The following is a 27,817-nucleotide window of genomic DNA, read 5'->3' as shown; positions in this document are numbered from 1 at the left end:
CTAAGTCATTCACCCAGAAAATATTTAAAACCCTATTATGTGTCGGGTGTTCTGCTTGACACTATAGGCCCAGTGGTAAACAACCAGATAGGATTTTTTTTTTGAAGATTTATTTATTTTAGAGAGGGGAGGTAGGGAGGGAGACAGAGAAAATGAAACAGGGGAGGGACAGGGGGAAAAGGACAGAGGGAATCTCAAGCCCACACCCTACTGAGCATGGAGCCAGAGGTGGGTTCTGTCTCTGCCCAACTCAGTTTCTCTTGATTTCACACTATCCTGAGATCAAAACCAGCAGTCAGGCACTTAATTGAGCAAGCCACCAGGCATCCCAGCAAAATGTGATTTTTGCCTTGTGGAACTCTATACTTCGTGGTACACTGTCATCATCAGTCTATGAACATAAGCCCTACTTGTGTTTCATTTACTTTTTTTTTTTTTTTTTTTTTTTTTTTTTTTACTTTTCAATCTCTTTTCAGGTTCCCCTCCATAAGCATCTACTCAGATACTCATCTTTAAATATATATTTATGTGTGGTTGTAATTTTACATTAATGGTAGTGTAGATTTCAGCTTATTCGCTTTTACCCAGTACTGTATTTTTAAGCTCCAGCCAATCATAGTCACTACTTCTAACTCTGCCTAATATTCCATTATCTGCATCCAAAACATTTACTTTAAGTCATTACCTGGTGATGGAATCTATGTTGCTTTCTATACCCTGGTACAAATAATGCTGCAGTGATCAAGCACCCTTGTATGTATTGCCTTAGGGATCTCTGCAAGTATTTCTTTGGAGTACTTACCCATGAGTGGAATTCTGGGTCATAGGTAAACAGAATGGCTTATCAAGCAGTTCACAAAAAGGTTCCTATTTTCCCCTATTCTTACCAGTACTTTATATTACTCAGCTTTCTAATTTTTATTTTTCTTGTAGTTTAAAAATAGTATTTCTTGCATTTCTCTGAGAGTTGGTAAGAGTGGCCTTTCTTAATTTACTTGATAGCCTCTTCATCCTGTAAATTGCCTACTAATATCTTTTGCCCATTTGTTCTCCTGGGTTACCTTTTTTCTTGCTTTTGTAGAAGTTCCTCATAGTTAAGGTATTAACTGATAATTTTAGATGAAAAAATCATTACTCCCAAAGCGTTTTTTACTGAAATGTTTATTTGAATGAAGTTAAACCTGCCAGTATTTTATCTTTTACAGACTTTTGTTAAGTAATTTTGCCTTTTAGATCTGTTAATCCATCTGGAGTTTGTGTTCTCCATATATACAGAGAGGCAGAGCTCTAACTACTTTTGCCTATGTAAATATGTAAATTTTTCCAGCAAAATCTACGAAAGAATTCATCCTTTTTTACTGCTTTGAGAAAACCAGCTATGTTATAGGAGACTCATTTATATACAGGCCTGTTTATAAGCTTTGTATTCTGTTACAATTAGGTCTGTTTGTTTCTGTGTCAGCACAAGTCTATTACTTTGGCTTTGCATAGTCTCTCTTAGTATGTAATAGTCTCTATCTTAATTGCAGATACCCTGCAAATACATGCATACTTCAGCTCTTTCTTTGCAGATTACCTTAAATTTCCATAGATTTGGTGTGTATGGGAAGGTGAGTATGGTAAAAAGCTTTTTTTTTTTTTTTTTTAAGGATTTTATTTTTAAGTAATCTCTACACCCAACATGGGACTTGAGCTTACTACTCTGAGGTCAAGAGTTGCATGTTCTACCAACTGAATCATCCAGGCACCCACAGTAAACAGCTTTATTAAGATGTAATTCTTGGGACATCTGGGTGGCTCAGCGGTTGTGCGCCTGGCTTTGGCTCAGGGTGTGATCCCATCTGGGGATCAAGTCCCACGTCAGGCTCCCTGCAAGAAGCCTGCTTCTCCCTCTGCCTGTGTCTCTGCCTCTCTCTCTCTCTCTCTCTCTCTCTCTCTCTCTCTCTTTGTCTCTCATGAATCAATAAATAAAATCATTAAAAAAAAAAAAAAGATGTAATCCTCAGGTCACCTGGGTGGCTGAAGCAGTTAAAGTGCCTGACTTCTGTTCTCAGTAAATGAAAATTTACTTAAATTCAAGCCCCACATTGGGCCCTCCATGCTGGACATAGAGCCTACATTTTAAAAGGCGGGGGGAGGATGTAATTCACATATTATACAATCTCCTTACTTAAAATGTGCAGATAAAGTTCTGCAACCATCACTCAAAAGTTTTTGGAGCATTTTCATTACCCCCAAAAGAAACCCTGTACTCTTCAGCCATTACTCCCCGCCCCACCTTCACAACTTCATAGTCCTAGACTCATCTCTATTAATTTTCCTATTCTAAACATATCATATAATTGGAATCATACAGGGCAGCCCTGTATGGGTGCTCAGCGGTTTAGTGCTGCCTTCGGCCCAAGGCATGATCCTGGAGACCCGGGATGGAGTCGCCTGCCTGTCAGGCTCCTTGCATGGAGCCTGCTACTCTCTCTCTCTCTCTCTCTCTCTCTCTCTCTCTCTCTGTCTCATGAATGGATAAATAAAATCTTAAAAAAAAAATGGAATCATACAATAGATTTTTTTTGTGATTGACTTTCACATGGTATAAGTTTTTTTTAAGATTCATCTACTTTATGCCATGCATCAATACTTTGTTCCTTTTTAATGACTGAATGATGTTTCATTATATGAATATATCACATTTTGTTTGTCCATCCATCAGTTGATGGACATTTGGATGGTTTCTACCTTCTGGCTATAATGAATTATGCCACCAGAAAGAGTTCAAGTTTTTGTGAACGTAGGTTTTCATTTTTCTTTGTTATGTACCTGGGAGTGAATTGCTTGATCAAATGTTAACACTCTGTGCTTAAACTCTTTAAGGAACTGCCAAACTGTTTTCCAAATTAGTTGTTCCATTTTACTTCCCACCAACAGTGTATAAAAGTTCCAATTTCTTCATGTCCTTGTCAACTTTGATCTTACCTGTCTTTTCTGTTTCCACCATCCTAGCAGGTATGAAGTGGTATCATTGTGGTTTTCATTTGTTTCCTTAATGACTAAAGATGTTGAGTGTCTTTTCATATACTTGTTAGCGATTTGTATCCCTTTGGAGAAATTTCAGATCTTTTGTTCATTTTTTTTCCAATATATATATTTTTAAAGATTTTATTTATTTGACAGAGCAAGCAGGGGGAGTGGCAAGCAGAGGGAGAAGGAGAAGCAGGCTTCCCACTAAGCAGAGAGCCAGGACCCTGGGATCATGACCTGAGCTGAAGATCAGACACTTAACAGACTGAGCCACCCAGGCACCCCTGTCCATTTTCTGCCTGGATTGGGGTTTTTTGTTCTTTTTTTTTTTTTTTTTTTAAGATTTTAAGATTTTTATTTATTCATTCATGAGAGACACACACACAGAGAGAGAGGCAGAGACACAGGCAGAGGGAGAAGCAGGCCCCATGCAGGGAGCCCGACGTGGGACTCGATCCCGGGTCTCCAGGATCACACCCTGGGCTGCAGGCAGCACTAAACCGCTGTGTCACCGGGGATGCCCGGGTTTTTTGTTCTTTTATGCTACTCAAGAATTTAATTCATGTCAAACTTACTTAGTTTATCGGGGCTTTTTATTTAAAACTTTTTTAGTTGTAAAAACTATGTATGTCTGTCCTTTTCATGGTAGTACTTTGGGTTTTTGCTTATCTCTTTCTGTTCTTCAGTCTTGTGTAGGTACTCTTTCCACAAAACAGTATTTATGAGTTCAGGACCCAAAACTCATCCTGCCACACATAATCGGTTCTGTCACTTACCAGCTATGTGACCTTTGGTAGGTTGTATAACTCCTCTGTGCCTCTGTTTCCTCAGATGGAAAATGGGTGAATTGATAGTCCCTATGTCAAAAGGTTGTTGAAAGGATTAAAAGAGTTAATATATGGGAACTGTTGAGAATACTGCCTGATACTTCACAAGTGCTGAGTTAATGCTAACTGCTGTTAATAGTAGAAGGCTTTTCTAAGAGTCAGCTTTTGGGTCTGTTGATATCCATTGTTTTTTTGTTCTCTATCTTGTTGATATCTGCCCTTAATTATTTCTTTTGTGTTTACACTCCTTGAGTTTAACACACTGCCTAATAGTCAAAGCTGGACATTTGTAATGATAACTATAACTACTTCAGGTGTATCCTACAACCCCTAATTTTATAGTGGTTACATCTGATTTATTAAGTCATGGTTATATTTTTTTCCATGTCTTAAGCTTATCAATATTAATACCATTCTGAACAAGTGACCAGTGCCTCAGCACATTTTTCACTTAAATCCCTAACTCTTCTTCAATTCTCTTTATATTCATATTCTCCAAAGTTTTGATTCTGGATTGTTTAGGGATATACTTTCCTGCTTTTTTTTTTTTTAATCCTCCGTTGCTTGCTTAAAAACAAAATAAAACATTATATGAACTATTCTTTATCATACCTGAAATACTTCATAGAACTTTCTTGGGTTTATTTTTGTCCTTGCTGGAATTTCTCAAAGACGGTCTCTGGGTTTGGTAAGCCTTCTGAGTTTTAGTATGCCTGCAGCTAAATTTATTCTATCCTTATATTAAAATGTTATTTTAGCTCTGTAAATTATAGGCTCAAAGTTGTGGGGGGGGTTTCTTTCTCACTTTAAAACTCTCTCTCCATTATCTTCTGGTTTCTAGTGTTGGTTTTGAAAAATCAGATGTTCATCTGATTCTTTCCTTTGTAGGCAGTCATTCTTTCTAGAAACTTTCATATTTTGTTTCTGTCAATCTTAACTATAATTTGTCTAGCTGTGAGAATTTTCTTAAATATCTGTTTGTTAGTCTGAGGCTGGATTTTTTTCTTTAATTCTGATACATTCTTAGATTCTTACCTTTATTTTTCCCTTTCTTCCCCTTCTAGGACCTTCTTACTATTGATAGTAGTATTTCTACTTTTATCTTCCTTAAATTTTCTTTTATATTTTCTGTATCATCATCCCTTTGTCCAAAAAAAATCCCTATTTGGGAATTCCTCAATCTGATCTTTCAGCTCACTAATACACTCTTCAGTTATCAATTCTTGTACCCAATGCATCAAGTTAATTTTTTGCTTTGGATATTGATTTCTTTATATTAGGGATTCCAGTTGGATTTTTCTTTATGACACTTTTCTACTACCTCTTCAAGTATTCTTTTTTAAAAAAAAAAAAAAACAGTTCATTATAACTTTTTTTTTTTAAGATTGTTTTTAAGTAATCATTTCTATACAATGTGAGGCTTGAACCTTACAACCCTGAGATCAAGAGTTTGTATGCTTCACTAACTGAACCAGCTTGGTGCCCCTATTTTAAATCAAGTCTGTGTTGCTGCCTTATACCAGGCTTCTTATTAACAAAGTGGTAATTTGCAAGTTTTTATTATTAAATGGACACCACTTGCCTGGCTTAGGGCATGGAGGTGGAAATAATTTCTTTCACCACCATGAAGAAGATCTGGTTGTCCTTTCATTAAACTAGATTCTGGCACTGCACCTTTTCTCCTGCTTCTCTCATTTAGTGTTCATTCTCAGAAGCAACTCTGCAGTATTATATATGTTCAGTCAGCCAGATTTATTTTACTTTTTTTTTTAAGATTTTATTTATTCATAGAGACAGACAGAGAGAGACAGAGACAGAGACACAGGCAGAGGGAGAAGCAGGCATCATACAGAGAGCCTGACGTGGGACTCGACCCAGGGTCTCCAGGATCACACCCTGGGCAGCAGGCGGTGCTAAACCGCTGTGCCACCAGGGCTGCCCCAGCCAGATTTATTGTAAAATTACTTTATTTTTGGGCAGCCTGGGTGGCTCAATGGTTTAGCGCTGCCGCCTTCAGCCCAGGGCCTGATCCTGGAGACCTGGGATCGAGTCCCACATCAGACTCCCTACATGGAACCTGCTTCTCCCTCTGCCTGTGTGTCTCTGTGTCTCTCATGAATAAATAAAATAAAAATCTTTTTAAAAATAAATAAAAATAAAATCACTTTTATTGTTATATACAAAAGCCTTCATATTCAGGAGATAAATTACAGGAACATAGCTGTGTACAGCTTACTTATTATTAACCAAGCTTTTAATAGACTATTAAGGATCAGCTGTTGTGGCTACTAAGGTAATTGGAAGCAGAAATAACCATAGACAAATTATTAAGCAGATAACACTGATAACATTGTACATTCTTCCTCCTTTTTTTTTTTTTTTTTCTAGGTCATCTCCTTCTCTCGAACTGACCCTTTAAACTTTCTTTCCTGCCATCCTCTTCACCTGGTCCTATATCCTCATGACCAGGAAAATGAATTTGTAGCCAAATCCTGTAGTAGACATCACTGATTTATTACATATTCTCTGCCTGCCAAGCCTTAGGTATGCCCTTAGAATCCTTCTCAGTACAGTATTTCAGGGAATCAATTAGAGTTACCACTAAAGATGACACCTGGTCGTTGCTGTTTTATCACTCTTTCGAAGTAGACTGTGACATTAACTTATTTAGGCTATATTTGTTTTGAAGGTTGAAAAAGAATAAAGGTAGAATAGCAAGTAAAGGTGACTCCTAATATCCAAGAGACACTTTCCTGCTTTTCTTAGTCTTTTTTTTTTCTCTTAGTCATTTAAAGCCTTATATATCACCTCTATCTTTGTTTATCTATATGCTGTTTCTGCTTCTTTCTACCTAATCGGTTTACACTGGAAAATTAGTACATGTCTTTTGAACAAGATTTTGATTCTCTAGTGAATGAAAAGGACATTTCTTTCTTTCCAAATATTCTCACTTCTTTAGTCTCCTGAGGTAATTTTTTCACATGTATAATTACATTTTGTCTGATGGTATAATGTATGTTTTTTCCCCATCCTTATGTTCAGATATTTTTGTAGAAAACTAGGTGTTACCAAATCTCTAGAAGGTGTTTGTTTTGAATCCTTCTTTCTAGAACTAAGCAGTTGTCACCTACTGCTAAAAAGAGACAGGAATTTGAGAAAGGACAAGATAAAAAATGATGTAAGGCAAACAAGTACTACTCTATTTTTGTTCCTTAGTATCAACTAGGTACGTTAAAAATATTAATGAAAAAGATAGAGTAAGCCATCCTTAAGTGTGCCAACTGTATTGCCATTGCTGTAGTCTATGCACTAACTAAGTCATTGTATCTGTTCTTTACAACCAGGCATTGGCCTCATCTACTTAGGAAGACCATGAGGGTTGAAAAGTAAATAATTTGCCCAAGGGCAAAGAGCTTGTCAGTGGTAGAGTTGGGATTCCACCCCAGCTGTCTCAGACTTCAAACTTTATAATCCTTCCCATTTGATCATATAGGAAATTTTAGCAGATTTTATCTTTTTTTTCATAATAGACTTTATATTGTAGCCTTTTTAATTTGGGCAATAATTACATATAGACCTATATTTTAATGTTTTATAGGTTATTTGAGCCACTGGCACTGTGGCTAAAATGATAGGCTTCTGAGACAAATAGCTTTCTGAGCCCTTGAGGCCGGGTAGCTCAGCAGTGTAGGACAGTGGTTGAGCCAGGTGTCAAATCCTGGCTCTCTTGCTGCCTCACATTGTGCAAGTTTCCTTTCTCACATCAACGTACAGGGTTGTTTTGAGGATCGAGTGTGGTAATACAGAATAATACCTAGCACAATGCCTGACTGATAGTAAGCACTTCATTTATGGAAATGAACAATGTATATGGTACTGCTATATATTTACTATATCATGTAAATAAAATATCTAGCTTCTCTATGAAAATCTGAGAATTTTCACTGACTTAACCCAGAAATTATACACTACTCTAAAAAACACTTCATACCTCTTACGTTGTTATCTCTGGAGAAATAACAAATATGACCTCAATTCTTCATATTAGTTTTCATATTTTGGTTAAATATTCTAATATATAATCACTACTATTTGAAAAATCCTGTAATAGTTGATTATCTCCTGGTGATTATTTGCCTCACCACAGGATTTAAATTATTTCTAGAAAGATGCCAAAAATCTGGGCTAAGGATACTGGAAATAGCAGTAGACACTGAACACCAGTAGAATTTACCAATGTCTTTGTTTTAACCTTCTATTATATAAAAATGCAGAATCCATACTCAATAATTAAAACATTTGCTATCTCCTTCTCTTTTTCAGAAGATGAATAATCTTTCATTTAGTGAGCTGTGTTGTCTCTTCTGCTGTCCACCTTGCCCTGGAAAAATTGCTTCAAAATTAGCATTTTTGCCACCTGATCCTACTTATACTCTGATGTGTGATGAAAGTGGAAGCCGCTGGACTTTACATTTGTCGGAACGAGCAGACTGGCAGTATTCTTCTAGAGAAAAAGATGCTATTGAATGTTTCATGACTAGAACCAGTAAAGGCAACAGAATTGCCTGCATGTTTGTGCGTTGCTCACCCAATGCTAAATACACTTTACTCTTCTCACATGGAAATGCTGTTGATCTTGGTCAAATGAGCAGCTTTTACATAGGACTGGGATCACGGATTAATTGTAATATATTCTCATATGATTATTCTGGATATGGCGCAAGTTCTGGGAAACCAACAGAGAAGAACCTCTATGCAGATATTGAAGCTGCTTGGCTTGCTCTTAGGACAAGGTAAATCATGATTGGGAACTGTTTTCCACATTTATTATCATGATTAACTAAAATTAAAATTGCCTTATATGTAAAAAAGAATAAAAGTTTTTTTAACACATGTTTTGAAGTACTAAGAGGTTGTATTTGCCAGTACATACCCTATGGACAGTTAAACTCTTAGATTGTAATTCTAAATGTTTTTAAAATAGCATAAATTTTTAAGATAGATCTCATTTGTGTCTGTTACATGTGTGTGATTTTTCTTTAAAATTCAATGACAAATGTTTGGTTTCACAGACTTGTGGAGTGTGATAATAAAATGTTATTCAATGTTGCAACATTTCAAGGGAATGAGAGAAAACAGCTACTTAGTTAATGATTTACTTTATCATTTAAGAGTATAAGAGGCTGGATTGTTTTTGATAAAATCATAATCCAAGGTTTGCATTATTTTATATAATAATCTCTTAGAAATGTGACTTAAAGATATTTTATTGGAACTATTTTTTTAAGGTTTATTTATTTATTCATGAGATACATAGAGAGAGAGAGAAAGGCAGAGACACAGGCAGAGGGAGAAAAGCAGGCTCCATGAAGGGAGCCTGATGTGGGACTCGATCTCAGGTCTCCAGGATCAGGCCCTGGGCTGAAGGCAGCGCTAAACCGCTGAGCCACCCAGGCTGCTGCGCTGGAACTATTTTTAAAGTATTCATTCTAAAGAAGTGGGATTTTTACTGTTCATTCTGGACTACTAAAATTTGGAGAGACAATCTCAAAAAAAAAAAAAAAAGTAAAAGTAATTTTACAATAAATCATTTACGCAATTACCATATTCTTTAACAATACATTTTTGTAAACTAGAAATTACTTTCATCTTTCCTAGTCCCCAATATTGAAAAATATTGCAATTCTATAGACTTCAGGGTTTTCATCAGATGGTTCATATACAATAAAAAATGTCTTAGTTCAAGTTATTCTTCATTATCCAGCTGATAAGCTGCCTCACTTCCAAAGTATTTTAGACTAAAGTTGAAGCACTCAAAAAGAAAATTTATCATTCCTTTTTTTTCATTCCTAATTTAATGTTTAAATATTAGTGGTTTCAGTTAGAACCTCCTTATTTTTGTTAATAGGCATAACCTTTTTTAGAAAATACCTTTAGAAGCATTTATTCCTCTAAGATATATAATGAAACTATCTTTTTATAGCAGTTTCATATAAAGGGGATTCTTAAATCACTTGAAATGATATGAAAACATACATGATGAGTAAGAAAAGATGGTAAGTAGTATAAGAAGTAGACAACGAGTTGTGGGGGACAGGGAAATGGTAAAAATTCTTAACTTAAATTCTTTAACTTAAAAACTGCCTTAAATGACCAAAGTCAAACGCTGCTTTATGTATAATGATGTCAGTCCCCTCAATCTATAAACAAAAATAAATGAGTTCCTACTTTCCAGACTTGGCCAATGAATGTAGTATATAATACCTGTCAAGAAAATATGATAAATACTTTGAAAGAAGATTTATTGAGATATAACTCTTTTAAAGTATAACTTGACTGGATTGGTACAGTTTTTAAGGATGCTAAGTTATAGCAGATAGCCTTCATTATTAATGCTTCCCAGTAACATGAAATGATAACTTTATTCAGCCAAAACATACTAGTATCCAATTCAATGTTCTGGGTTTATGTAACCAAAACAAAAAAAAAACACTCATGTACATGGTTAACTTTTTCCTGTTTTTCATCTTGTCTGATACCAGTGTGAAGGAAAATATAAAATAATTACTAGTCTTGATTTAATTCATCTTTTTAAACATACTTGATGACCATACATACTTGGTAAATGAGGAACAAGGGCAGACTAGATGAATTTCTAAATAGTACAACAGTTTTTGAGCTCATTATCTGTGTACCGTAATGAAAAAGTCATTGGAGGTATACTTGGACCACTCAGCGGTTGAGCCTCTGCCTTCAGCTCAGGGCATGATCTTGGGATCCAGGATGGAGTCCTGCATTGGTTCCCTGGGAGGAGCCTGCTGTTCCCTCTGCCTGTGTGTCTGCCTCTCTCTCTCTCTCTCTCTCTCTTTCTCTCTCTCTCTATCGTGAATAAATAAATAAAATCTTTAATTAAAGAAAAAGAAAAAGTCACTCGACAAGGAGTCAGGGTACCTGGGTTCTAATTATAGGTCTGCCACTTACTCTGACTTTGAACATTTGCTCAGCAAGCAGCTAAACTAGATTAGATTGTCTTTAAAGACCTAAGTTATGGGGATCCCTGGGTGGCTCAGCTGTTTAGCACCTGCCTTTGGCCCAGGGCACGATCCTGGAGTCCCAAGAGCGAGTCCCGCATCGGGCTCCCGGCATGGAGCCTGCTTCACCCTTTGCCTGTGTCTCTGCCTCTCTCTCTCTCTCTCTCTCTCTCTCTCTCTCTCTCTCATAAATAAATAATAAATAAATAAAATTAAAAATAAAAATAAAACCCATACTGCCACCGACCATGCTACATTCAGCTAATAGCAATCGTACAGCCTCAAGAGTTAATGCTGATGCTGCAGAAGTTCATTTTCATAACTTCTTTACTCCTATGAAGAATCAACAGTCATGTCTTTGTAAAGAAAAAAGCTTTTCTAAGTTTATTTACAATTAGAGTCAGTCTAGAGTAGATGGAACCCAACCTCTGGGATATATCCAAATGCTTATGTATAACTGATTGGAAGAAATGATGGGGAAGTATGTCATTACATGAATAGTCAAAGAGCCCTGGGCCCCTGGAAAGGGCCAGAGGAAGCACATGGGGTTGGTCTTGCAATTTTTTTCATTCTTAGATACTTGGAAAGCTCTGTTAGCTTTTCAGAAGACTAGAGGCTGTTGTGCAAATGGCCCTTAGCATCCAGAAGTGACTGCTGTCAGACTTGTAGAGGCCAAGCATATTTGATCTCACTCTAACCCTTAACCCCATATTCATTAACTCCTGTAGCACCTCATTTCTTTTCTCTTTTTTTTTTTTTTTTTATTGATTTATTTATTTATTCAGAGAGAGAGGCAGAGACACAGGCAGAGGGAGAAGCAGGCTCCTTGCAGGAAGCCTGACGTGGGACTCGATCCTGGGTCTCCAGGATCACACCCCGGGCTGCAGGCGACACTAAACCTCTGTCCCACCAGGGCTGCCCAGCACCTCATTTCTATTTGCAGTATTAAAGTTGGGACAGTTATACCATGGACAAGTAACAGTGCTTGGAACATAGAATATATGTGATATATTTGAGGCAATGAGTTGACACATTTAAATCTGCAGCATTTTTAGAGGGAGTAAAACAATACTCTGGAGTTTTTAGCATGAAGTCTATTCATAATTAACTGAATCATAAAGCATTTGAAATTCTCACTCATTTTTATCTTTCCAATCAGTTCATTTCTATTAATAAGTAAAGGCAAATTTCAAGAAAAATAGTCATATGCTTTCACCTAATATATATATGTATATATATTTTTTATCCCATACAGTAACTATATCTAGCAATTTTCATCAGTATGACCAAATTCAAAAAATAAAATAGCCACTTTTGATGTCTAGACAAAGAACTTTTGTTACATTGAATGGAAAATAATGTAACTTTTGTTATATTAAATGTTACATTTAATGTCTATTAAACATCAATCCATTAAAATATTAGTGATGTAATATGTTCAGGATTTAGGTAATAGTGTGTCGTGTCAAATTGCATAAATGATTTAATGAATTCATTTAAGTTTGAAATTTTAAAAGACCTCACCAAAAGATGAAGCTGATGAAATAAGCTAAGAATATAGATTTTGTTTTTTTGTTTTGTTTTTTAAACGTTGAAAGCCATTGCTTTCTTTTTTTCTTTTTTAAAGCCCTTTTTTTTTTCTTTTTTTTTCTTTTTTTTTTTTTTTATTCATGACAGACAGAGAGAGAGGCAAGAGACACAGGCAGAGGGAGAAGCAGGCTCCATGCAGGGAGCCTGATGTGGGACTTGATCCAGGGTCTCCAAGATCACAACCCAGGCTGAAGGTGGTGCTAAACCGCTGGGCCACCGGGGCTGCCCAGAATATAGATTTTGTTACAGCATTAAATATGATAATGATGGCTAAGAAACATTTAAAATACAAAGTTGACATTGTCTCATTCTGAGTCATTCTATTATTAGAAGTCCTTAGAAAATGACTGAATATTTCATACCAGTCCAATTCTGCCTTTTTTTTTTTTAACTTTGTAGATACGGCATTCGCCCTGAAAATGTGATTATATATGGCCAAAGTATAGGGACAGTACCATCTGTGGATCTCGCTGCTCGGTATGAGAGTGCTGCTGTTATTCTCCATTCTCCTTTGACCTCGGGAATGCGAGTTGCTTTTCCTGATACCAAGAAGACCTACTGTTTTGATGCATTCCCAAAGTAAGTATCCATATTCAAGATTGTTTAATTCAACGAAAATTTTAAGGGCATTTATTTTCATCACTTAAGGCATTCATAATACAGTTCGTTCAGCCATGAGCTTCTAATTTACATATATTATAGAAATTGTGAAAAATTAAAGTTCGTAAAGGGTGGTGGTAGTAGCCCAGTTGGGAGGCTGAAATATTTGAGCAAGTAGCAATCCTGGTGAAAAGAGCTGAGGGCCTTCTACCCCAGAGAGTGGTACTAGTAGTATTAGAGATAAGAGAATGAATTTTTTAAAGATTTTATTTATTTATTCATGAGATAGAGAGAGAGGCAGAGACACAGGCAGAGGGAGAAGCAGGCTTCATGCAGGGAGCCTGATATGGGACTCTATCCCAGGTCTCTAGGATGACACCCTGGGCTGAAGGCGGTGCTAAACCGCTGAGCCACCCAGGCTGCGCTGAGCCACCCAGGCTGCCCGAGAATGAATTTGAGAAATGAGATTGACAGAACTGAGTGTCAGAGTGAATATAGGATGCTAAACAAAAGACCGTGACTGTAATTCCTAGGGTTCTGACTTGAGCTGCTAATGAATAGTACCATTCAGTGAGACATAATACTGGAATAGAGGAAGAGTAGAGGGAAATGAGACATGTGTGCATAAAAATTAGTGAATGGTATCTAATTAATGATAGCTGATTTACAAAAGAAGTCAGTTACAAAAAAGTTGTGTCTAGAATTCATTTGAGTAAGTATTGGCACCTGAAAGTCTGCAAACACAATGTTACACAATTATGAAAGGAGGACTACTTTTCAAGAGAAGATGGAAGTTCCTCCAGCCCTTCAGAATTGGAAAAAACTGATGGCCCATATTTCTCAAAGGGAGAAGGCAAGAAGTGAGAAGCTGGCAAATTTCAGTCTTATTTCTTTTCCCTAATTGGCAGTAATACAAAGAATTTTTTGAGAATGATAGGCCAAAGGCCAGAGTCCTCACCTGCTAATTTATAAAAACAAGGGTCATTTTTTTTTTACAAGGGTCATTTTAAAAGCAAATTTTTTCATCATTAGCCACTAAGGGGTCACTTTTGTAGGGAAGCTAATGGTGGGAGTATATGAGCTATGGGAGATTTTTTGTTTTTACGTTAATTTGGGGGTGATTTCTGTTTTAGATAATGGTTTATTGGAAGGTATGTGTATGATACTGCTTCTGTCTAACTGAACTTTAGGATTGATAGGGAGTATTTGGGTTAATGCTTTTGCCAACTTAAATCTCTGTCCAGCTCCCTCTTTCATTTCTGCTACACCAACAAAGAGAGCAGCACTTAACTGCAAGCTAATTCATTGACTTCCTCCCCCCTCTCTTTTCTTGCAGCATTAACATTTGAAGAACATACTTTTTAAAAATTTTTTGTTATTTTTTGTTGTAATTCCTTTATTATTGAGCATTTGATAGTAAATAATACACCCAACCATTTTTCATTACCAAATGCCTTGAATTACTTCATTGGTTTCCTCTTTTTTAAGATTCTATCCTCATTTTATAGTTACAATGCCTTCTATCTGGAAAGACTTTAAGTGTAAAAATTTGTAAGTTCTCTTTATGTCGTTTATGTCTCCTTCAAGTTGTCTTTTTAAAATTGTCTTGATCTCTGTCTTATATTTGGTGTTCTCTGATGTCTGATAATTGTAGATTGTATGTTCATACATAAGAGTGAAGAACTAAAGAGCTGATCTGAAGCACCGTGGTGTTAAGTCTTGTTGATTGTGAACTTCACTGTACAGTGATCTGGTCAAATCAATTACTTGGGGATCCCACCCTGTGACACTTTCTCTACTTTTCCTCTTAAGGTGGATAGAGTCTCCAACAAGGATTCTTTGTAAAAGTCCTCTGGAAGAGTGAAGGTCTGGCTGCCAGCATTCTGAAAACTCAGTACAGAAAATGGGTTCATAGCGGCAGCGTGTGTGTTTACTTGCTCTTTATGATGCCTCTCATCTTAATCTGTGCCTAGCAATTCCCTTAGTCCTCAAAAACCTCCATTTTTGGGTAGAATAAAACTAACCAATCTACAGAAGGAAAGGGAAAGAACCTGAAGGAGAGGGACCTATTTCTTAAACAGACTCTTGAATCAATTCTATAGATTCCTGTCATCTGCCTTCATCCCCATGTCAGTTCCTGCTTTCTGGGGTATCCCATGGGATAAATTAGATTGTTTCTTCATTTTAACATCTATTCCCTTAAAAATGGTTTTCTCCCTATTTTTGTGATATCCCAAAACAATACATTTTGCTGTCATTTTAGAAGATTAAGAGGAAGGAAAAAAATAATGCATACAGAAAGGTATAAAGTTAGCACGTACTTGAATGGTCCTTAGTTTCATCCTCTACTTCCAACCTGTTTCTCTATGTTAAGCATTGTACAGTAGGTTGACAGTAATGATTGAGTGATTTCCTCAAAACAGAAGTGCATGAAGGTAGCTTCCTCAGGTTATCTCAAAATAAGGAATCTATAAAATCCAACAGACATCATTTCTTCTGAATGTATTCAAAAGATTGTTCTGATATTTGAATGATCTACCGGTATATCACACAAAAAATTTGTTTCACAATTCTTTTCTAGCTAATTCATTGGCTTTCTCCCTCCCCCCCTCTTGTCTTGCAGCATTGACAAAATCTCTAAGATAACCTCTCCAGTATTAATAATTCATGGGACTGAAGATGAAGTAATTGACTTTTCACATGGCCTCGCATTGTTTGAGCGTTGCCAAAGACCTGTGGAGCCTCTGTGGGTTGAAGGGGCAGGTCACAATGATGTGGAACTTTATGGACAGTACCTTGAAAGGTTGAAACAGTTTGTGTCACAGGAACTGGTAAATTTGTAAAATATTCTGTAAATTTGCATACTGGTTTTCTTTTCTTGCTGAACTGCACTCTTTGGTAAATTACATAAAACCTGAAGGTTTTGTTTGCAAATCATGTCAGTTGCCTTCATAAATGTACAGGTAATGATTTGTTAACAGACTTAATGAAGGTTTTAATTACCAGAACTAGAAACTGGAAATAACAGTATCATGCAGTCAGGCTGTGTAATTTATATTTTTTCTGTGAATTTTTTTTTAAACATCAAAATGAGTACTGTATGAAATTTTAATTCTATAAAATCAAATGCTGTAAAAGTATTGCCAAATGCTTTTGCATATCAGAAATAAATTTATAAATATTTTTAAAACATCTCAATGTACTAAATCTTATCCAGGTATACAAATGTAATATTCTTTCAATAAAAAGCTGTATATCTAAAACAATTCAAGTACTCAGAATAAACTGTATGAAAACATGCAAGTTCACTAGAGATGACCTAAACCCTGTTGTACAGGGATCGAGGTTTAAACAGTTATTTTATTGTAAAATACATTGAATTTTCTGTATTCCCTGGTTATCATACATTTTCTCCTTTAAAAAAGAAATGTAAGTCTTAATTTTTATGCCATCTATTAATTTACCAACTAGTTACCTTGTAAATGAGAAGTCATGATAGCACTGAATTTTAACTAGTTCTGATTTATAGGTTTGGTACTATGAGGCAACTACTTAAAAATCTCATTTTGTTATTTAAAAGGCATTTAGAGCTTCAAGAATGATTTTGTACGCGATGTTGTTTTAAATTTTGACTAATCTCATAGAATTGCAGTACACTTTATTATAAGAAAACCTGAGAGTCCGTTAGATGTTCTTTAAGACCACAAACAGGCTGGCTATTTGGTCATTTTTCACTTTGGCTCCTTTTAATAGGACCTATTGTTTTAGATTACTATATGAGAATTTCATGGATTCACTCCTGGATGCAGGATATAAGAACATTTAATTCATAACTTTTATATTAACCAATGTAGTAAAAAAACAGAGCTCACACACAAAAACTAAGTTGCCTTTCCTTGAATGAATCCTGCCTGAATAAAACAATGAAAGAAAAATAAAAATAAAATTAACGGTATGTAGTCTAATTTGTAAATGAATGAATATTGAAATAATACACACTGTGGATATATTTTAAGGCCTTATGTAGTTTTAATTGTTCTGCTTGTTCTGTGGTTATGTCTAAGACTATAGTATATGATTCTCTTCAAAGTATATCAAGTATTGTGAATGCTTTGGTTCAGATGTGTCAAATTAACAGTAAAACAACAAATATACCACCCAGCTGTGCTTGTTTGCCTTCTTCCATGCTTTCCCATCCCTTACCATAAAGACTGAAAACATTCACCATTTATGTTTATAGAAAATAGTTGTGTGGTTTTCTCAATTTTATCAACACTTCTCTTTTTGGAGAGGTTTTTTTTCCTTCTCTAGATTGTTGTGGAACCTATAAAAATTCCCTTTTTTGTACACCATATACCCCAGAGTTTAGTTATGTGTTTTCTTTGAATACCTGTTAAATTTAAAATTCTGATCATACTAATTCAGAATTCATTCTTTCATTCATTCAACAAATACTGAATGTCTAAATCATCTAATACCCTATGCCAGATAAAGGTAGACATTGGCCATGTCCTCATAGACTTCACAGTGTAGCCAATGAGATAGACACCTTATTGCACAAGTATTTGAATAATGGCTGAGGGAGATTTGTAGCTCATTATAACAGGTTAAATGGTACTATTGGGAGGGGGATATGAGGGAAGGCGCAAGGAGGAGTTTCACAAAGAAGTGATGTTTGATAGGAACTTTGAAGGATATCTCAAACGACTAAACCTAGTGGCCAGAGGAAATCATTGCTGGCTGAAGGGAACAGTACGGGGAAGCCTAGAAAAAAAGTGCATTTTAAGACTGGCCAAAAGTCAAGGGGAACAGATGGCATAAAGATGAGGCTGGCAAATTAGTGAGAGGCACAATCATACATGGTGTCACGGACCCTAGTAATTAGTATCTGAGGTACAATAAAAGGCCATTGATAGGAATATGAAATTGCATTTGCCAAGATTTGACAGATGAAAGAAAAATGGATATTTTTAGTTTGCTAAAAATAACATGTTAGTCTCTTGTCATTGGCTATAATTTTAGGGTGTGTCATGGGGACATAATCTCATACGAAGGGCTAGTCAAACCATACCTATAAATATTAATATCATTTCAGGATATTCATAAATTAAAGCAAATCTTGGGATGTTTTACCAAATTGAAAGGAGTCCCACAAACTAAAATCCAATGACCAACTGAAGAATTCTATAACTAAGGAGTGATAGCTCTGTGTTCAAATATTTGAACAATTTATTCTTTGGACTCAGTACAACTAGGTGAAAGCTCCAAAATGACAGGCTAGAGCTCAGTGTAAGAAATAACCATATGGTTATTTGTCCACAACAAAAAGGGATTGCCTCCCCAGGGTCAGAGAGGTTCTTAGCACTGGAACAGATCAGAAGCTGAATGACATTTGTCACAGTGCTGCAGAAGAAATTCCAGATTTAAATGTGAAGTTGAACTGGATGGACCATGTAATGTCCCTTTTAAGATTTTTATATTCCATTTAGATTTCTCCTATCTTCTCAGAGCATTGCCTGCCTTGTGGCATCCAGAAGGCAGTATCGTATAGAAGAATTGGCAAGCAGATCTGGGTTCTCTTCTCAACTGATACCAGTTAGATCTGTGGCCTTGCCAAGTCACTTCTCTGGACCAGTTTACTCATTAGAAATGAAGAGATGGAATTGATTGATTGATGTGATCCCTTGTTTCTAATGTAATGAAAATCTCAACCCCATTCACCTGTAAAAATTCATACCCATTTTTAACCTGGACTAGAGTAGCTTCAGATAACTTACTTTGTTGGCTTTTGTGCATACCAAAATGGTACATTTTGGAGGGTAATAGTAATCCTGGGGAAATGGTCAGCGGTGTACATAACTCCTGTCACATCTTTGAGTACAAAATGCAGAATAGGAACTTTAATAGGGCAGCTCTGGTGGCGCAGTGGTTTAGCACCGCCTGTGGCCCAGGGCCTGATCCTGGAGACCCGGGATTGAGTCCCATATCGGGCTCCCTGCATGGAGCCTGTTTCTCCCTCTGCCGGTGTCTCTGCCTCCCTCTCTCTCTCTCTCTCTCTGTGTCTCTATGAATAAAAATCTTAAAAAAAAAAAAAAAAAAAGGAATTTTAATACATTACTATAATCTACACGTTTCCAGACTTCTAACTTACTAAGAATTTGCCACATCTGTGTCCTATCTAAGAATGTACTACAGTAGCTTTTCTTGGTGATTTCTATAAATGTATAGGCATTGCTCACTTTAAGAAAGCTTGAAAAAGGAAAATAAAATTTTAAAGTTGCAAACTGACATCAATTGTCCAATAAATAGAATGTTCTTGGTGCATTTAACATTCTACATGACAAAAATTTAACTTTTCAAGAACAGGTATTGGAAAGCCAGACCAATTCCTAAATTTTAAAAACTATAGATATGAAATAAGTTAATCCCTTCATTTTACAGATGAGGAAACAAACCCAAAGAAAAGAAATAACATTGCCAAGATCTACAATATAAGTGTCATTAGTTGTACTAATTTATCTTGTGAAGACCAATCAAATTTATCTGGACTAATATACCAATGATTAATTATAATACAACAAACTTAATTGCTCTTCAATATTAATCATGATTTTATTTTGTAAATGGCTCTTAGATTTCTCCTTATCACCTAGTCATTGAATACTGTTTGTAGGTTATCCCTTTCACATTTAACAAATTAATAGTTTAAAGTATTTTAAGGGCGCCCAGGTGGCTCGGGGTTTAGCACTGCCTTCAGCCCGGGGCCTGGTCCTTGAGACTGGGATTGAGTCCTGTGTCAGGCTCCCTGCATGGAGCCTGCTTCTCCCTCTGCAAACCTTTAAAAAATAAAATGGGCAGCCCGGGTGCCTCAGCGGTTTAGCACCACCTTCAGCCCAGGGCATGATCCTGGAGACCCAGATCGAGTTCCATGTCAGGCTCCCTACATGGAGCTTGCTTCTCCCTCTACCTGTGTCTCTGCTCTGTCTCTCTCTCCCTCTCTCCTCTCTGTCATGAATAAATAAAATCTCTAAAAAATAAAATAAGGTATTTTAATACTTGTCCATTTTCCCTAGGCTCATTAACAGACATTTGATTGTTAAAACCTAGTGAAGATTGTAAGTACCGTCATGAATAAACAGTTGTTTATTCAAGCAGCACATTTACTACAAATTATAACAATGAGAAAAAGCAATTACATTGAGAAAAGCATTAAAGCAGTTATTACTAAGTAGTGATGGGTGGCCTTTTAATTTGTTGCCTTAATTTTAAATGGACGTTATATTTAAATACTGTGGTAGCATCTTACATTCCAGTGATAGTGCCAAGTGCCCAGTAACTGAAAGAGGAACCACACATGAAACTTGGAATTCTGTTTTGAGTTATAATATGCAGAATGAAGAGAGAAGACAATTGTCTACTACATCTCTAATAGATTTTGCATCTGACTGAGTAGTTGAATGAGTAATACTAAGGAAGGAAGCAAATACCTCAAGCCTGGAAATGACACACTAGATATTAGTTTTAAAAAAAAATAAAGCATAGTCTTTATAGATGTCAACCAGCTAAAAGCTGTTAAATTTGTTCTTTCATTAGAAACCTGATGGACTTGAAATTATTTTACTCTTTATCTTGTAGGCCATGTACTAAATGTGCACAATATCATTTTAACATAGAATGTTGTAATAGTATGTTTTAAATGAAATCCTTGTATTAGAAACCTATTATAATAGGGAAATGTTTTTAAATAATTTGTGATATTTTGTGTCTGCTGATAAAATGCTGCCATGATCCTAAGTTAATTCAAGATTGTGGGGGTCTTTTCCCCAAAAAAAATTACTGCTGAAAGCAGTATATTGTACTGAGGAGGGAAGAAGGGTAGTGAGTAGGTCTATGGAGTATCAGAATTTTAAAATTCTCTGCTCCAAATTATTTAAAGTATGATGGATTCATGGACTAAATCAAGATTTATAATTAGCAATTTGCAATATAAATCTTAGCTCAGATAAGACTTGTGTTTGTATTTAAACAATTTCAAATTATGTAGATATATTCAAGTTTAAAAGTGGCAAAATCCAGAGATCATCTAGATTGCTTCTCCAAGTTAGAGATTTTGCTATATATTTATGTTTTGTTGTTTTTTTTTTTCCAGCTCTTTGGAGTCTGGAAGTTTAGCTCCAGGCCTTTTTTTAAGATTTTTATTGGGGCACCTGGGTGGCTCAGTTAAGCATCTCCTTTGGCTCAGGTCATGATCCCAGGGTCCTGGGATTGAGCCCCACATTAGGCTCCCTACTCAGCCAGGAGCCTGCTGCTTCCTCTACCTCTGCCCCTCCCTCCTGTTTGTGCTGTTTCTCTTGCTTATTCTCTCTCATATTTAAAAAAAAAAACAATATTTTTATTTATGTATTTATTTTGGGAGTGAGAGCATGATGAGGGTCAGGGAGAGGCAGACTCCCCACTGAACAGGGATCCCAATGTGGAGCTTAATCCCAAGACTCCAGGATCATGACCTGAGCTGAAGACAGATCCCCAACTGACTGAGCCACCCAGGCAGCCCAGCTCCAGGCCTTCTTAATCCACCATCAGAAAATAGATTGGGCAGGTGGGAGAGAGACACAAGAAAGTAGCTTATATGTCCCTGAATACATATAATGCTATTGAAAATGGTGCTTAAATTTGCTAAGATATCTAATGTAATCCCATTTGAAGAACGAAAATACAAATTGATATAATTCCATGAAATGTGAATGCCTATGGAATAAGAGAATGATGATGTTAAGGTAACAGGATTATAGGTGAGGTTTTTTTTTTTTCCTTTTCTTAGACATCCTCCACGTTGCTGTTATTTTTTGTGATTAAAGAAGAAAAGAGGGGAAAACAGAAAAGCTTGTTCACTGTCAGAAATTGGCTTTTCTTTTTCTTTCTTTTAAGTCTGGGCTTCTGAAATCAAAATTCCAGGATAAACCAAGGAGAAGTAACTCCAAATAAGGTTTTAACGTGACTGTAAGAGCCCCAAATAAGAGCAAAAAAAAAAAAAAAAAAAAAAAAAAAAAGATTCCTTGTATTCAGATGATGAGTTTTTTGTGTGGTTTTTTTTTTGGGAGGTGGGAGAGGGTGGTTTTGGTAGGGAATGTAACAAATTGTATAAAAATATCTAAAACTTTATCTCATGGAGTCCCAAGTTTAACAAGTATTTTCTAGGCAATCCCCACATACTACATCTGTTAGTGTTAAAAATCTAACAATGCACTGTTAGCAGTTATTTACCATGTGTGGTCATTTCCTCAGGTTGTTATAGCTTTGCTCACATTAACTCTATTTATGCTGTTGGGAATTATATATATATCACACTTCTATATGTTATAGGCTCAGTAATAGGTTATAGTTGACCCTTGAACAACAGAAGTATCAACTGTAGAAGTCCATTTATTTTTTAAAACTTTTATTTTTTTAATATTTTTTGAAGATTTTATTTATTTATTCATAGACACAGAGAGAGAGGCAGAGACACAGAGGGAGAAGCAGGCTCCATGCAGGGAGCCCGATGTGGGACTCCATCCTGGGTCTCCAGGATCATACCCCAGGCTGCAGGCTGCGCCAAACCGCTGCGCCACCGGGGCTGCCCTGTAGAAGTCCATTTACATGCAGAATTTTGCAATAGAGTACAGGATAGTACCATTAATTTATTTTCCTTATGCTTTTCTTAACATTTTTGTTTCTAGCTTGCTTTATTGTAAATATACAGCATATAGTAAATATAGCATACAAAATACATGGTAATCAACTGTCTGTTATTTGGTAAGGCTCTGGTCAATAGCAGCCTATTAGTTACGTTTCGGGGGAGTCTAAAATTATACATGGGTGTTTGACTGTATAGGGGGGTGGTGCCCCAACCCCCATGTTGTGTATGGATCAGTTGTATGTACATATTTTATGAAATTGCTTTTAACTCATTTAAGAAAAGAAATGAGAAAATATGCATGTATAAGTTTAACAGTGTTCTCTGGTCATGGATTTGTGCAACTGTCTGAGATGACTTGTTTTCCATCTGAAGAACTTACTAGAAAATCTCTTGTAAAATGAATTGACTGGCAACAAATTCAGTTTCTGCTTACCTAGGGAAGTCTTTATTTCACCTTCATTTTTAAAAGATACCTTTGCTGAATATCAGATTATTGGTTCACAGTTTTAATTTTTTTTTGTTTGAGACTTTGAATGTTTTCCCACTGCTTTCTAGCTTCAGTTGTTCCTGCTGAGAAGTCAGCCATTGCTCTTACTGGGCTTCCTTGCAAGTGATGTTTTGTTTTTCTCCAGATTTTTTCCAAAATATTTTCTTTATCTTTGACTTTCAGCCTTTTTTACTGTATCTGTGGGTCTCTTCATTGGCTTCCTGGATATGGAGATTATTGTTTTTCAATAAATCTGGGATTTCTTTTGCTGTTTTTCAACATTTTCATGTTTCTCTCCTGCTAGTCCCAGTTCAAGGGCTGTACAATTACAAAATTAGTCATCTGCTCTTAATTAGTGGGCCTCAATCTGCTTTGCTTTTCAAGTTCCAGTGTTTGCTTTCTGGTTTTCTCTGTTGGCCTTTCACCCTGTTGACTGCCACTACTTGCTTCTGTGAGCTTATTTCCTCTGCTCTGACTTCTCTCTGATTCTACTCCAATTATCTAGGAAACCAGATATAACTGAACTGCTTAAACTATCTCTAGGTTAAGAGCAACATGGCTCCACTTTGAAGCCCTGAAAGACCATGCTATGAGCTACAGTCCGCCAAGACCAAGACTACCCCACCCAGAGGTAAGCATTAGTCACTGCCTGTCCAAGAGAATGAATTCTGTCTAGAAGATCTGGATTTCTAAGGCAGGCTGCTAAGAGTTTGCTTCTCTGGAAAAGTCTGGAATTTTCGAAAAACAGAACAACATACCATTTCCGATGTTGCCAATGTTGAAACAGTGGCTTCTAAATGAGTTAGCAATGTGGGCAGCCGGGTGGCTCAGCAGTTTGGCACTGCCTTAGGCCCAGGGCCTGATTCTGGAGACCCAGGATCGGGTCCCATGTTGGGCTCCCTGCATGGAGCCTGCTTCTCCCTCTGCCTGTGTCTCTGGCGCTCTCTCTCTCTCTCTCTCTCTGTGACTCTCATGAATGAATAAGTTTTAAAAATAAATTAAATAAATAAATAAATAAATAACTTAGCACCAATCTGAGAAACTTACAAGGGAACATATGAAGTAGTAGTATGTACAATTAGCCCTGAGGATAGCACTAATAACCATCATTGACCAAAATGATGGATTTGAAAGTGCTCCTCTTTAGAGTTATGAAGAAAAATAGGAATGCAATTGCAAATATCAAGGAATATGGAATAGAATTTAAGTGACCTTGAAAATGAAGGAACGGGTTAATCCATATCAAAAACAGAATAGGAGGACATAATGCAGTATGCTCTAAGACTAATAAATCCTTCCAAATAAATATCCATAAATAAGAGAAAGGCAGGGTAGATGCAAATACAGACCAAACATCCTATCAATTAAGGAGTATTTTATAATTCATGAGATACCTGGAGCTCAAAAAGATATTTTTAAAAAATTTTAAGACTGGGTTAATAATTTAAATATGAATAAATAGTGTAGAAATGTTTTTTTTAAACATTGTTTTATTATTTATTTATGATAGTCACAGAGAGAGAGAGAGAGAGAGGCAGAGACATAGGCAGAGGGAGAAGCAGGCTCCATGCACAGGGAGCCTGACATGGGATTCGATCCCGGGTCTCCAGGATTGTGCCCTGAGCCAAAGGCAGGCGCCAAACCGCTGCGCCACCCAGGGATCCCTAGACATGTTTTTAAATGCTAGAAACAGGCCATAATGATGGGAGTATGACTAAGAGTTAGTCTTGACTTTTCAGCAATAAATAAGCCTTTATTTTCTTTGCATTTGTTCTCTGCATTTTTGTAGAACTGGAGAGAAATACGCAAAAACAATGATTACAGTAATATAAAAGGCTTTCTTCTTTCCGTAAGAAAGCCTAACAAAAGCTAGTGGCTGCACCAAGTCTTTCAGGGCTTTCCCATTATTTTCCAGAAAACATCTACTTGAAGCCCCATTCCAAGATCAAATGAGACATAAGAGATATTGAACTGTGTACTTCTAATTCTACCAGTTTTAGGGAGTTATCTGAACAGTGTCTTACAGAGCATTGTAAAGAAAGAAGACCCCCCCACCCCCCGAAAAAAAGCAGGCTTTTCACATTACAGATATGTCCTCCAGGACACTATCTGCTAATTTATCTGTTAGATTGAAGGGCAGAGAATGTGTCTCTCTCTTCATATATCTTTATCCTTACCTTGGTAACTGAATGCTTCCTGATGCTTAAATTAATATTAAGGGGAAAACATGTTGCAAAAGGATAGGACTTTTCCTCATAATTCAAAGCTGTGACTTCATATTTTCCTTATGTGTATCTTTAAATTATTAGAGAATTAACAGTACAAGTGTTGATGGGAGGTATGTAGCTTTTAAAATATTAGACCTACTAATTTTTTTTTGAAAGAAGGTTTCTTTTTTTTTTTTAATTTTTCTTTATTTATGATAGTCACAGAGAGAGAGAGAGAGAGAGAGAGAGAGGCAGAGACATAGGCAGAGGGAGAAGCAGGCTCCATGCACCGGAAGCCCGATGTGGGATTCGATCCCGGGTCTCCAGGATCGCGCCCTGGGCCAAAGGCAGGCGCCAAACCGCTGCGCCACCCAGGGATCCCTAGACCTACTAATTAATGTCTTGGAGCCAGAATTTCACTTTCAGTTAAAAGTTAATATTGATAATATCTATTCTGTTGACATTAGAGATTTACCATAATAATCAAATGATAATACTAAGTGGGAATACTTTCAGTACTCTAAAGAAATATAATAATGTAAGGGGTTTGTGTTCTGAAGGTGGGTCTGTGTATAGAAATGAAGGTCAAGCCATGAATTACTGTTAGATAATTCTTCAAGAATTTTTATTCTTGACAATGTGCCATTTTACTAGCAAATTTGCAGAGAACTTGAGTCCGTGAAATTATGTGGTAAATTCTGGCCCATTTCTTACTTTGGCGATATTTAGATGATAGGAGAATCTAAAGCAACCAGAAGCTCCTATCTGACATGCCTTAAAATGTTGGTCAAACCCAGAAGGCAGCAACAGCTGGATGAACCATAGCAAATGAGAGCAAATGCACCTTTTGTCTGGTCCAACTCTGCCTTGCTCCCATGACACTTTGGCTCCAAATGTGTCCTATTGTCACTAAACATACTGCCTTTGTGTTTGTAGTTTTGAGAGTTAAACTGGAAATTCAGGAGGCAGGACAAGCATATAACTCTGGGACAGCTGAAATGAAATTCTCAAGGAAATCTCGGGAAGGATTTGGTCTTTAAATCCTTAGTGTTAAAAAAAAATCCTTAGTGTTCATTTTTACTAAAACGAAAATTTAAAATCCTGAATGCAGGGCAGTCCTGGTGACTCAGTGGTTTAGCACCGCCTTCAGCCCAGGGCATCATCTTGGAGACCCGGGATCGAGTCCCATGTCGGGCTCCCTGCATGGAGCCTGCTTCTCCCTCTGCCTGTGTCTCTGCCTCCCTCTCTCTCTCTCTGTGTCTCTCATGAATAAATAAATATAATCTTTAAAAAATAAATAAAATCCTGAATGCATTTTTTCAATCACAGTTGTTCTCCATTGATATAAGAATGATTCAAATTTAATTTATAAGGGGCTTGATGTTTAGCTTTTTTTTTAAGATTTTATTTATTCATTTGACAGAGAAAAGCACAAGCAGAGGAAGCAGCAGGAGAGGGAGAAGCAGGCCCACTCACCCCCTCACACACCACACCACACCCCCCCACACCTCTCCCACCCCCTACACCACCACCGTGCAGGGTAGGGAGCCCCATGCAGGGCTTGATCTCAGGACGCAGGGACCATGACCTGAGCCAAAGGCAGACACCTAACGGTTACTGAGCCACCCAGGTGCCCCAATGTTTAACTTTTAACTTTTAACTACTAACATGTTAATAATAAGATTTCATCCTTTTTATCAAGGATTTGAAAATATAAATCCTTTCTTAACATAAAACCAGATTTGCCTTTTAAAACAAAAATGTGGGGCAGCCCTGGTGGTGCAGTGGTTTAGTACCACCTGCATCCTGGGGTGTGATCCTGGAGACCCAGGAACGAATCCCATGTCGGGCTCCCTGCATGGAGCCTGCTTCTCTCCCTCTGCCTGTGTCTCTGCCTCTCTCTCTCTCTCTCTCTCTCTCTCAAATAAATAAATAAAACATTTAAAAAATAAAAAAAATAAAATAAAATAAAAAATAAAACAAAAATGTGGCCTACAAGAAGCTATAACTCGACCAAGTTCTTGTCATAACTTTTTTTTTAACTTTCTCATTAGAATGTGTTGACAGCAGTCACTCCTTTGCTTTACCCAACCATCATTGAAAAAATTCTTAAAAACAGTAATTCAGCTCAGAAGAGAAAATCCCATGAAAATAGTTGGGCAGGCAGAGTTACCATTCATTTAGCCACCTTGAAACACAAGCTAGTAAATACAAAATTGGCCTCCAACTGTCCTAGGGTTCTCCCAGTACTTACCGCGGCAGCTTCACTGAAATAAGCTCATCATGCCAGACTTAAAAACGGGGTAAAGAGGAACACTTTGATTTAAACCACTTAATGTGGGGTGCTTGAGTGGCTCAGTCAGTTAGACATCTGCCTTTGG

At 36.7% G+C, this 27,817-nt stretch overlaps 1 protein-coding gene across 1 annotated transcript in view; it reads left to right on the top strand.

Annotated features, from left to right (window-relative positions):
- The window catches only part of ABHD17B (abhydrolase domain containing 17B, depalmitoylase), a 51,233-nt gene extending 34,009 nt beyond the window's left edge, over nucleotides 1-17,224 (top strand). Inside the window, exons 2-4 of the mRNA XM_026001555.2 lie at nucleotides 8,166-8,635; nucleotides 12,863-13,042; nucleotides 15,687-17,224. Coding sequence (XP_025857340.1) covers nucleotides 8,169-8,635; nucleotides 12,863-13,042; nucleotides 15,687-15,906 — 867 coding nt within the window. The 5' untranslated portion in view covers nucleotides 8,166-8,168 and the 3' untranslated portion in view covers nucleotides 15,907-17,224. The remainder of the gene's footprint in view (nucleotides 1-8,165; nucleotides 8,636-12,862; nucleotides 13,043-15,686) is intronic.
- The last annotated feature ends 10,593 nt before the right edge of the window (nucleotides 17,225-27,817 follow it).

The sequence above is a fragment of the Vulpes vulpes genome, chromosome 1 (assembly GCF_048418805.1).
Source record: "Vulpes vulpes isolate BD-2025 chromosome 1, VulVul3, whole genome shotgun sequence".
Taxonomy (NCBI): Eukaryota; Metazoa; Chordata; class Mammalia; order Carnivora; family Canidae; genus Vulpes; species Vulpes vulpes.
The sequence above is the reverse complement of the archived record's forward strand: the minus strand, read 5'-3'. Positions and strand labels throughout refer to the sequence as shown.